The 12,547-nt window shown below is 43.0% G+C and overlaps 1 protein-coding gene across 8 annotated transcripts in view; it reads left to right on the top strand.

The window, feature by feature from the left end:
• PBX3 (PBX homeobox 3) overlaps positions 1-12,547 on the top strand; it is a 325,178-nt gene that overhangs the window by 272,042 nt on the left and 40,589 nt on the right. For all 8 annotated transcript variants that reach the window (XR_011268488.1, XR_011268487.1, XM_069609396.1 and 5 more), the window contains one exon: positions 2,425-2,560. Coding sequence is in view for 6 of the 8 variants with exons in the window: in XM_069609396.1 (XP_069465497.1) it covers positions 2,425-2,560 (136 nt within the window). In the remaining 2 variants the exon portion in view is untranslated. The remainder of the gene's footprint in view (positions 1-2,424; positions 2,561-12,547) is intronic.

Genomic DNA, 12,547 nt, shown 5'->3' with positions numbered 1-12,547 from the left:
ATTTCCCTGTCGTCTGCATTCTCCTACAATTGGCATTAATACCCACACGTGTCAAAAATGACAAAGCTATTGTGACATATGTGGCACCCAATTAGTAGAGATACTCATATAAGTATGGAATGGAGAAAATGTACGAGCAATAGATTGATTGACAATCAGGCTTTATATAAGGTTGCAAAAAAAAATTAAGTATTTTTGCGCATCTGGTCTTACACCACATAATGCTATACATGTGTTTCGCCCTAAAGAAGAACTTCCTCAGAACCTAACACTTGTGTATATTCCATGTATACTACTAAAGCGGAGTAAATTGGATAATAATTAATGGCTCTAAACTGCGGCTTTCCTGAAAGGCAGTACTTTGATTTTGATTACTAGAAAGTTTTCCTGATATTCAGTGGTATTACTCTAATTGCTGTTAACGTGTCCCCATTGTGAATAGCCCCATTGGGTAAGCATGAACTTGTAAATTCATTTCGCCTGCCCGGCCAGCCTTTCTTCTAGCATTTCGATAGTTCCTCTATTTAAAAATCTCCTTTATTGTGGCTATTCTTTTGGGAATATCCCAGACATCTATTTTACATTCTCTCAACACACCTTCACATAGAGCATGACCCACTACACGTGGAACCCCTATTGCATATTAGTAATTTAACGAGATGAGGGATTATGGTACCAATATAGATTTACTAGTAGTATTTGTAAAAGTTTCTATGTGATTTTATCAAAAAGAATTTGTCAAATTCGATTTTGTCTAATTAAAATTTTCTTTTATAGCATTTGGCCGCATATATATGCGGGGGAGACCCCCCAAAGCCCTCTCACTTCCCCACCTTAATTATTACCTTTACCAACCCCCACATATATTTTCAGCCAAAATCGGTTAAAAATATTTGCCGAATTAAAATTCTACGAATTATCCTGCAATGAAACCTCCCTATCCTTTTGTATAATAGAGCCTAGATGGAACCATCCTTACTCGTTGAATGCGGCCCAACAGTGCTCTCAGTGGATTTAAGTAGAATAGTTTGGTCCAAGGCACAAAGGGCCTGGAGGTAGCTTGTTATTTGAGACATGGCCACAGAGTTCTTTGGATAACAGTACCGCTGTGCCCTTTTGCTTTTAGACGACATACTCCCTACTCAAACTAGAGAACAAGGGTTAGGAAACTAAGAGAGTAATTTTACTATTTGAGCAAATGAAACCCTACTACCGCTTATTCGAGAAATCAGAGGTCAGTCCTTAAAACAGTGCAAAGCTCTGGTGGAACACAGCAACAGAGGGACTGTCAGCCCATAACAGTTTGAATATTTACGTCTGCATATTGTCGATGACTCTCCGTTGACATCATGGCAAATTCCTCACGTACACATTTCTTTTTACCTACCAAGAGATTAGGACTAGAGCAAACATGGTCATGGCCAAGAAAGGGCTCTGCCCATACAGTATAACAAATCCTGCTTCTCAGTGACTGACATCTGTCTTTAGAGGTACGAATTGCGCAAGAAAGGGCTGTTGCACCTGCAACGAATAGCTGGAAGGATAATGAAAGATATTCTCTCGAACAGTGCTTGCGCAGGATGCCGGAGAAATATATGAATCATTCGTGTTATGAGTAAGAAGCAGCATGGTTATCCCACCCATTTTCCTCTCTCTGCCTTACTCAAGTGCCAGGTTGTCCCCACCCTCCCCCGCTTCATTCTTCCTTCAACATTCAAAGGTGCACTGTTGTCTTCCCCTGCCCTACCATACCCCAGTACTGGGTGTCCAAGCGTTGTCCACAGCCTCAGTGTTGCCCTTGAAGCGTATCTTTGGAAGAAGCTTCAGCAGGCTTCATAACAGCCACAGGAGACCACTGACTCAATTTGAGATGGTTGCAATTCCAAATGTCGAAAGCTGTGGAGTTAGTGATGGAATTAGGAATCTAGCCAAAACTGATTGTCCACATGGGACTGGAGATTTAGATTTTAGCCAAAACTGATTGTCCACATGGGACTGGAGATTTAGATTTCGACATGGGACACATGAGGTCAAAGTCGGCTAATTTGGATCTCATCATTCTGAATTTTGAAACCCATGGCCACTGATATTCAGTCATTTCCCATAGACCATACTTACTCATTATATGTCCCTCCAGAGGTTTATGGACCACAACTGCCATGATCCTTCACCACTGACTGTGCTGGCTGAGGACCATGTGAGTTGAAGTAGAACACATTGTACTGGGAAGGCTGTGTAATGAGTAACAGTGCCTTAGACCTTCTGGCTAGAGAGCTAGAGATTATTTTAATTGTTGTTTATGATTATGAAGAAATGATACCTTTTTTCATTGTACGCCATGAAGTGTTTGCTTCGCAGTACAAATGAAACATTTGATGTAAGAATGGTCATGTCTTAAATCGGATTTTCTCCATCTTGTTACAGGCGAAAAAGGCGTAACTTCAGCAAGCAGGCCACGGAAATCTTGAATGAGTATTTTTACTCGCATCTCAGCAATCCTTACCCCAGCGAGGAAGCCAAAGAGGAGCTGGCCAAGAAGTGCAGCATCACAGTATCGCAGGTGAGAGAGCGGCCCGTGGCCCGCAGTTGATAAACGCCAAGTCAGATCGTTCGCGACTCATTAATTAAGCGATCGGATAACAGGCATTGATTACCCATTTATCGCACATTTTCCAAAAGTAACTGTGTCATTAAACCACTGGAGGAACTCTGGAGACTAGAATGTTTGGGCTGGTGGCGGTTCTGTCTGTGGCCAGTAGCCAAGTAATCATGCAGGGCAGATTGCCAACAATGAAATAATGACCAACAGCGGGCACGCGTGGGGCGATCATTACCCAGGGATTGAGGCTAGAGGGAGCAGGCTCTCCATGCCTGAGATGGAGAGTTGAGCAGTATTCTGACACAACATTTTCTTAGCCTTTGGATTTTATACACAACCTTGATGTGCCAATGAAAGGCAGAAGAGTTTATGCACACTTCAGTAAGAGAGTTTACAATGTAATTAAATAAAATACCTTAAATACGGACCCTTATTCCGTATATATTTAAACCTAAACGTAGAGTGAAAACATCAGTAATCAACGGTATTTATAATTACATCAATGTCTTGACTGCTATTTTAAATGTCTTCTTTTCGAAACAACAAACTATACAAGGATTAAAAATTGAATAGATGGAAGGGCAAAACAGGCATGTTATTATGAGGGCAAGGAACACAAAGCATGCCGAAATGAGGGTTGTAAGACTAGGACAAGAAAGTGAAGATTGAGGCACATATGGTGGGTTGTGTGAAGGAGTGAGTTCACCATTGTTTCCAGACTATAAAGTTTTTTCTTGTGGAAAGCAAAGTCTAGGTTCCTGATCTCGGACGTTCTTCCCATGGACTCATGCACTGTGAGGTCATGGACTCCCTGTGTGATTTTATACCTCATTGTGCATGGAAAGGTAGCGGAGGTTTACAGAGTAAAGTACCCCAGTTGCCTTGGAGCGTGCATTCTAGAGTATCAATCTCTCAAGATCATGGAGAATTTGGGGGATGTGTTACTTTATGATTGTGTTTCCTTGTTAACAACACAGGTGTACTTGGTGTTGTGAGGATGTCCCTGAGGGATTTGCCGCACCGGCGACGTCCTCTTTTTTGTGAATCGGCCGCATTGATGTGTGCAATGTGCAGCTGGCGCACACTGCTCACGGTGCATGCGGGATTCCCTGTGAATCCACACGGCTGTGTAATTTTCGGCTAGTTCCAAAGCGTGTCAATTAAAGATGATTGCAAACAGTGATACTGGCTGTGCAACCTAACCTCTGATGCAAGGGAAAGTGGGGCAAGGTAAGACAGAGACCACCAGCGCTTGCAATTAATAACGATACTGGTCTGTTCTGCGGCTGCGGGTGATTTGTATAGTGTGGATGTATTGCCCTACAGTTCACAGTTTATGAAATGTGTCATACAAAGTTTATACAATCACACTGCGCCAAAACAGTTGATTTTTTAATATGCACAGTTGTGCATAATTTAATGGTAGACCAGATCAGCCTGACACGTGTTTCGGGAATGTCCCTTCTTCTGAGGCTGTCCCACTCTTCCGATTTCAAAACACAATTATTAAGAGCACTGAAAATCCATCCACCATCTTTTTCTTCGTGCATTAGATCTTTCTCTTACAGCCTTTCGGCAACTGCTACTCCCGAAAAAGTAGCAGTTGCCGAAAGGCTGTGGTGTTACAGGATAGCTGCACGCTTACTATTGGAAAAGTCTTGTTCAAATGGCCGTCTGGAATGGACACTGGCTGTTTATGGCTCTGATGTTGATTTGAAGTAAATTCCGTCGGATCCCCACCAGTACCGAGAATGCCCTGCCTCCCTTTTGTGACTTTTTGTGACGTGGGCATACTCAGTCGGATAGCAATAGATTACAATAGGCCCGTGTCGGTGCACGGTGCGATACCTTTGCGATCATGGAAGGGGGACCAGGCTTGTAGGTGCCCTGATGTATGATGTATAATGATATAAAATCGATCCAGCTTGCCACTTGCAGTTAATGCAACGTTCTTCCTGCTGGCATGACATGTTGCCTGTCCCTTTCATGTAGCAGCAACAGAACCCTTGCATTATTTATCGTTGGCCATTCATTATTTATTTATCACCCATTTGCAGCGCGAACAAGGCACACAGGGCCTGATTCACAGAGCGTTTTCCTATGGGATTGCGCCATTATAAAACGCTTCTGTGAATCAGGGCCTGTGTATGAGGGCTGTGCAAAGCATGAGTGAAAACAATCTTCAATACAATAAATCAAATGATGGAATACAATCCATGTTGACATAACCGTATATTAAAAAAATACAATTATTCCTTTGGAAATAGGACCAAGAGTAGGGTCAAAAAGAGCTTATTTAAAACACCAATATTTTAAAGAAGTTACAATGGCATAGCTGGTATGCCAAACTTACCTAGATAGCCAGAACAAAATATAGTTCAGTAAAATTTACACGTTAATGTATAAAAAAGAGAACATTTGCCTTAAACTAATTCTTCCTTAAAGTTTGTCCCGATATTCATTCCTCTGTTGTTTTCTTTCCGCCCTGGCAGCCAACTGGTTGTTCACCTCTTTTTTTTAAATTAGCATTTATGAAGGTGTTTGTTGGTTGTTTAACGCTTAACTGCAGGAGTGGGCGGAGCCTACAATGATTTCTTACGGGAATTCAGGACGAACACAGACAGCCTTAGCAGTGAAGGCGTAGGGGCTCGGGAGAGGTGAAAGAGCCATGAAAGTGTGGGGGCCGTAACTGTGGCACCCCATGTTTCGACCATCTGAACAGTTAGGAATTGGGTTATGTGGGAGAGCGGGCTGGGCTGCTGCAAACGTTTTTATTTTGGAATTTTCTGCAACACCTGCTGTGCATTTTTAAAAATCATTCTTGTGTACATTTAAAAATAACTAAATACATATGATGTCAATATTTTGACTTTCTTTATTTTGAATTTGTCATTGAGGGCCTGATTCATGGAAAAGTGTGCAGAGATCCCGCGCGCCGAGAACACCTCTGCGCGAGCGTGTGCGCAGAAGATATTCTGCGCGCTCTGCGTATGCATGGAATTATTTGCGCAAAGTAACCGTATACGCAATTCGCGGCCGGGACGCCCCCAAAACGCCACCACACAAAGCAAAAACAGCCAGAACCTTTGCATGTTTCCCTGGGCGTGAATAAATGCACCCTTCAAAGAGTGCATGGGTTCCCCTGCTAGCAGGCCTGCATTTCGAGGACCCTAAATTAGATCGGCACCCCGACTGCATACACGCACCCCTAAATCCAACACCAGTTCCTACCTCTGTGTGGTGAATCCTATGCACAGGTGTCTGTGCACCTACCTTCAGGTGACGGATAGTATGAGGGCGTTGCATGGCCATTTCCCCGCCGATAGGTTGCTCACTCGGATCCATGAATAAATATCGTTCCACACAATAGTGGGCATGCGATGGACTGCCTGCGAGTGTCCCTCGTAACACCCACATTTTCCCTTGATCTTCCTAATTTTCCGAGTTCCGCCCCTTACCCTGCCCTTTGCGCAAGCCATGCCCATGCTCTGTGTGGTGTCTCGCACAAGGCACTCGGCATCATGCAGTGATGTGTCGAGCCTGCGTGAAGTCCCCCCAAAGTACGAAAAAGTACTGCGCAGCTGATTCCATGAATCGTCAAACTGTATTTTGTGCGCGGTTTGGCGCGCAAAGCCCTATTTTACATGCAGATAATTCCATGAATCAGGCCCTGAGTCTTTATTTTCCTCCAAGAAATATTCACTTAAAACCATCCCTCTCCCTGCCCTTTAACTACAGCCTCTAACAGATTTAACGCTCAGATTTTACAGTCCCACAATTTTTCTGACAGATCCTTTGTTTCTCTTTGCCCTGGACATATAATATTTTCCTGATTTACAATACATTTCATTAAAATACTATGCTCTAATGCTGGTATTTGCAAAAGAGAGGGCTTTCATGTTGGGTTGTTTTCTTCTCAGTGTGAGACTGAACTGTATCTATAAATAGGTGTGCAAATGATTTTCAGTAGGTGATACATGTTTCTAATACTTTAACAGCTTCACGAAAAAGTATATTATGCTATTTACCCTGTAGCCAGTGTGTCTCAAGTCCACACATTAACAGTTTCAGTTTATATATCACATGCTATGTTATTGTGACTTATACCGTGCATCGCTGCAATTTTTATGGTCTCCAGGCACTCTGGCGGTTCTGAACAGGAAGGTGGGCTGGAAGGGCATAGTTAGTGCGATAGAAAGGGAAAGCACTAGAGAGCTGTGATGTGTTGTTGGCAGCTTTAGTTCAGAAAAAACTGGTCACTGTGTGCTGGGTTTGTTTTTAGTTGTTACGGGTTAGGTGGTGTTTGCTGTATGAGTGTGTTTAGGATGATTTGTGTTTATTTGGGTCAGGTTTCTGTTGGGTGTTGTGTTTAGTTGGGTGTTGCTGAGTGTGTACATTTTGTGGTGGTTTTAGTTTGCTTCTGCGGTAGGGTGTGTGTGCTTTCTTTGAGGGTGAGTACGCAGGATACTGGAATGTTTTTAGTAGGGTGAGTTAGTGATGCTAGCAGTGAGTTCCAAAGTTTTGCCGGGATGCAGTAGAAAGTTGATCCCCCACATTTCTGCTTTGAGTATTGTTTTGGTTCAAGGAGAATGTTGTTGCTGGACCTTAGTGTTCGGTTTGGTTTGTAGATGGAGATTTTGCCCTGTATGAATTTCGCTCGTGGGCCATGGATTGCTCTGTCGGTTATTCAGAGTGTTTTGAAGAAGACTCGTATTTTGACTGGGAACCAATGCAGGGTTCTCAGTGCTGGTGGGATGTGTTCGCTCTTAGTGGGTCCGAGTCTTCATAAATTAAAGATAAAGCAGGAGCTACTATTCTTGTTAAATTAAACTCTTCGAACAAGGACTTTCTTTGGGAAGCAGCGTGAAGCGGTGGCGCGGTGGCATGGAAGGGGGCGGTGCATAACTGGTGCTTCATTGTATTTCATCGGCTGATGTCTTTTTGAATGAGTCAATAAGGAAAAGCTCAGCTGAGAAACTGAATCACCTGTTCGGTAATCGATTATTATGGCTGGGAGACGAGGATATTTATGCTGCAAATGAGCCTCTTGCCGGGTATCGGCATGCACAACAGTCAGGCATGCCATTGTCAAGGCATTGTCACCGCACAAAACATCTCAGTGCACGGCAGCCACACAACATGCCACAACCTCTGCTCAGAACAAAGGAAACTGGCAGAAATGAAGTACTCCTCTGCTTGCATAAGCTAGGGTTGCAATTTTTCACAGGCAGTCGGAGTGAATGCATCCTGAAACCTATGTTTTATTTCTAATATCGTTAATTCATAAAATATATGGTATAGTTTCCTCGAACCGCCTGCCTTGCTTTCCACACCAGAAAGTACCTGCATAGGCACAATAAACGCACCCATGAATCGCAAAGCTGCGGCACATGGACATTGGAGGGCACAGCACTGTTCAATATTGCGATATACCAACCGGTCATGGTATTTGTAGTTGCTTTTCCAATAACACTTTTTGCACCTTCGGAATGTTCAGCACGGGAACAGATCATTGTGGCGGATCCCCTTAAGCCTTGATAGAAGTTCTCGAGCGTCATTGGGGTCCACCCACCCGGCAATCTAGTGTTCGGCCAGAGTCCTTCGTCCTTGATATTAATGCTCTCGGCAAACCATCATGGGGGCCCCCCAACACAAACAGCTAATTGTGTGGGACTGTGAAGCACACCACATCTGTGTTACAAACGTTGCAGCGTTAGTGAAAATTAGGATAACAACTCAATGCGATCTCCATAGAAGTTACTCTCACTTGACCTTAATTTAAGCCTGGAGAGGGCTGTTTAATTCTCAAGAGGTTACTATGAATAACTCTGACTTGCTCCTGATCTTAACCCGGAGAGGGCTATTCAGGCCATAAATGTGGTACTATGAGTAACTCCGACTTACTCCTAACTTTGTCCTGACTTTTACCCGTAGAGGGCTATTTGATTCATAAATGAGTTAATATGAATAACTTTGACTTTAACCTGGACAGAGCTATTTGACTCTTTGACTCATAAATGAGTTACTATGAATAAATCTGACGTTAACCTGCAGAGGGCTAGTCGAGCCATAAATGAGGTCCTATGAGTAACTCTGACTTACTCCTAACTTTCTCCTGACTTTTACCCGTAGAGCGCTATTCGATTCATAAATGAGTTACTATGAATAACTCTTACTTTCTTCTGACCTTAACCCGGAAAGAGCTATTCGAGTCATAATTGAGTTACTCTGAATCACTCTGACGTACTCTTGACCTGTTCCTGACTTTACCCTGCAGAAGGCTATTTGATTCATAAATGGGTTACTATGATTACATCTTACTAACACCTGACTGGCTCCAGAATTTACCCTGGACTTGCTCCTGACTGGCTTCTAGTAAATCACTAGAAATTCAGGAGTACATTTAGAATTACTCATAGTAGCATCTTTGTGTATCCAATAAACCTCTCCAGGTTTAAGTCAAGAGTAGTAACGTCTTTGTGTAACCGCTGTAATGCTATGCGCCACTCATCGAAATAATGGAATCTTGAGCTGGCGGGATGGCAGGAAGCAACCAAGCCTTTCAGTGGGAATGTGTTGCTTTGTTGGACTGTCAAATACTACCATGCACACTCCTAAGATTAAATACCTGTCTGTTCTCTATAAGATGCAAGTAGATGCAGCATTAGTGACATCACTGCACCCATCATCCCAGATATGTAGTCTTTCTACCCTTTTCATCATCTCTGCATAAGACCAGATATCAAAGCAAAGTACTCTGGAAACCTGGCAGTAATCCTCAGAGTCTAACCATTATTGGTGGGCTTAACATGCATCTGGGGGCCACCTGGGCGCATTTGTGACCTTTGCAGTAGTTCATAGTCAACACTGCACTGTAGTAGTTAACATTTTGGAACTCAGCCATCTAGTCAGGCTTGTCCTTTTCATGCTTGTAATCACTGTTTTTAAATGTATTCTAGAGCATGCAGCATATTTAAATCCATGACTTGATCCCGTCCTACAGCGCTTCATTCAGGATCATGCCAGAGGTCTGCAGGACTACGACTCCCATGTTCCCTCACCATCAATGTATTGGCTTGATCTGATTGGAGTTGTAGCCCCAAACATCAAGACAGGCAAACGTTGCAGACCACAGGTCTGTGCCATGACGGGTCAGTTCACAAGGATGAGAAAGTGCGCGAGGAACTTAAGCTGTGCAAATGGACACGAGAGCCCAAGAACACCTCTGCAACAAACGTGTAACTTATGCAGGTTGGAAGTTCAAAGGGCCCATGTAGGTATCATGAATTCACAAGGAAAGTGCACGTATGAACGCAAGCATTCATGCAATCAGCGCAGCATGCATGATACGTTTACAAGAACGTTAACATGTTCTTTACATGTCCCTTGCCTCCTTCCATTCACCTGCTGCCAATTTTACATGAATGGTTGCAGCTCTCATCATGGACTTCACAAGCACAGACTTTCAAAACAGCTAGAAAGCAAGGACAATTATACATATAAAGGTACATGCATTGATGAAAAATAACCATAACTTCAAAACCTTGGGTCCCAGTCAATTATGAAGTACAATTCTGATTCATCATAACATTCCAGGTCTGTGAAATATACATACTTGTTTACAAAATGTCTATTTCTTTACATGTTTAACAGATATTAATAAAGCCAGTTTATGGCGGGCCGCCAGATTGAAAGCTGCTGCATTCAAATCAGCACGGTCTGAAAAACAATGAAGCGTTGTTTAGCATAAGCTCACAGGAGCACACATGTAAGAAAGGAATATTTTAATTTTAATCACATTTCCCCGAATGGAAGTCAGGAACTCCCTGTGCTAACTTTCTCGACCTGGAGACCAATGAGAACCGAAAGGGTGGCTTTCTGCATGTTCTTTTATGCCATCAAATATGACCCATGATCTCATCATGTACTGTTCCTTTTACACATAGAGCACATAGATCACACCTGTGCAAGGTAGTTGTGCAAATATGTGTTGTAAAACGTGTAAATATTTGTGACAACCCCTGCAAGAGGATCCATGTGATTACTGCGATCCCTAGAATTCCCATGGCCGAAAATGCAGAGATTTTTGTACTTATTTTTTCCAACCCTCATGCAGAGGAGACCCCCCTGCAGCCCCCATACTACTATTATATCCCATATCCCCCCACACATATATATGTGGTTTAAGGGGCGTCGAAAAGAAAATAAAGTCAGAATTTCGAGAGTCGGAATTCTGGAGGTGACATTTTGGTGGATTTCCCATGCAAGTTACAGCGGTGTGGGCCTTCACCAACATATGCAGAGCCTTCCCCCGGATTCCTTTTTTGACCCTCCCCTTGGAGCTCCCACATGCATTACACACGCATGACCGATAAGCATGCTCAAGAGATTTGCCTTATTGGCTTATATGTAATTTAAGCCTAAACAATATTCAACTTTTCCCAGGCGCAAACCACATTTGAACATGAAAACGCTGTGAGAATCGACCCCTCTAAGTGAATAGAAGGACATCAGATGTGCGCACTGGCGGTGCTGAACAGGGATGCAGCCTTCGTAGTTTCCTGGGTGATAAATGTATTTGAAAAACAAGTTTCACATGGCATTTTCCCATTTCAGCTACTTGTCTCAGGGATTAAGCATTTCAGCAATAATTCATGGGCTTTTGTTTTGCATTGCAATTAACATGATAAATAAATGATGCTGTATTGTTGGAAATGAAACACACAATTAGGCCAATTAATTAATTTGGCCTTTTCGTAATGGGGAACAGAAAAGATGCTCATTATTATTTTATGCGACGGGATAGTTTGCTTCAATGAAAAATGGAAGAGAGATCAGTCCAGGCTTCGAGGCGACTAATGCAACAAAGTGCAGATCGTCTGTGAGCCGCGCCTGGTTGCATTTGTTTGGCGGATTATGTTATTTAAGGTTTTGCACTCAATTGAATCTCATTTTCAATACTTGATACTATATGTATGTATGTATTTTGTATTTATTGAGCGGGCAAACAAACTGCATCTGGGCGCAGGTGTAACAACAGTACAGAACCAGAAAACCTGCATTGTCTACACTTTTAATTGAACAGATCGGTTTTGAATTTTTTCCTGAATTGCAACAAGGACTCAGTTTTGCAGAGTTCATAGGGTAAGGCATTCCAAGCTGTTGGCCCTGCACAAGAGAAACGTCTATCGCCCCATGGGCCTTATTATAAGTATAGTGGTACGGTAACAACGGTGCCGGTAGCCCTACCGGCACAGTTGCTACCGTACCGCCATACTACGAGCTGTGCTGACCTGGCGGGTAGAGCAGCACCCGCAAGCACACCTGGCAATGTAGGAATTACCAGGTCCGGCAAAGGCGGAGTACCACGGTAATTCCTCATTGCCGGGTGCCAGATTTTTTCGCGAGTTTGGAGGCGGCCTTTCCGGTTTTACCGGCAAGGCTACCTCCAACCTCGTAATGAGGCCCCATGTCACAGAATTTGAGGGAGGCACCACCAATAACTGTTGTCGTGATGAACAAAGACAATGCTCCGGGTGATAAACCGAGATCTTTGACACAAGGTATCTCGGGGCAGTCCCTTAGATGCACTTAAAGATCAAACAAAGGATTTTAAACAACACCCTCTGTTGTATGTGCAACCAATGAAGATTCCTCCGAGATTGAGAAATGTGTGAGCAACATGGTAATGAGCAAATCAGCCTAATGGCTGAATTCTGCGCGACCTGCAGACGCTGTATTTGCTTCTACTGCCAAGAGTCTATTGATAAATACAAATAAAATAAAAGTACAGATATTCTATACAGTTCTGGGCATTTATATATTCGATCCTGCTTTATTAAAATGTATTGGAACAGTCTGTTAGCAAGTAGTGCAGTTGAAATAAATGGAATGTTTGGCGGCCATTTTGTTGAAAAACAGATTCTTTTGAATTAAACTATTTTTGCT

The sequence above is a fragment of the Ambystoma mexicanum genome, chromosome 8 (assembly GCF_040938575.1).
Source record: "Ambystoma mexicanum isolate Mex_15411 chromosome 8, UKY_AmexF1_1, whole genome shotgun sequence".
Taxonomy (NCBI): domain Eukaryota; kingdom Metazoa; phylum Chordata; class Amphibia; order Caudata; family Ambystomatidae; genus Ambystoma; species Ambystoma mexicanum.
This window is presented reverse-complemented; position numbering and strand designations above follow the sequence as displayed.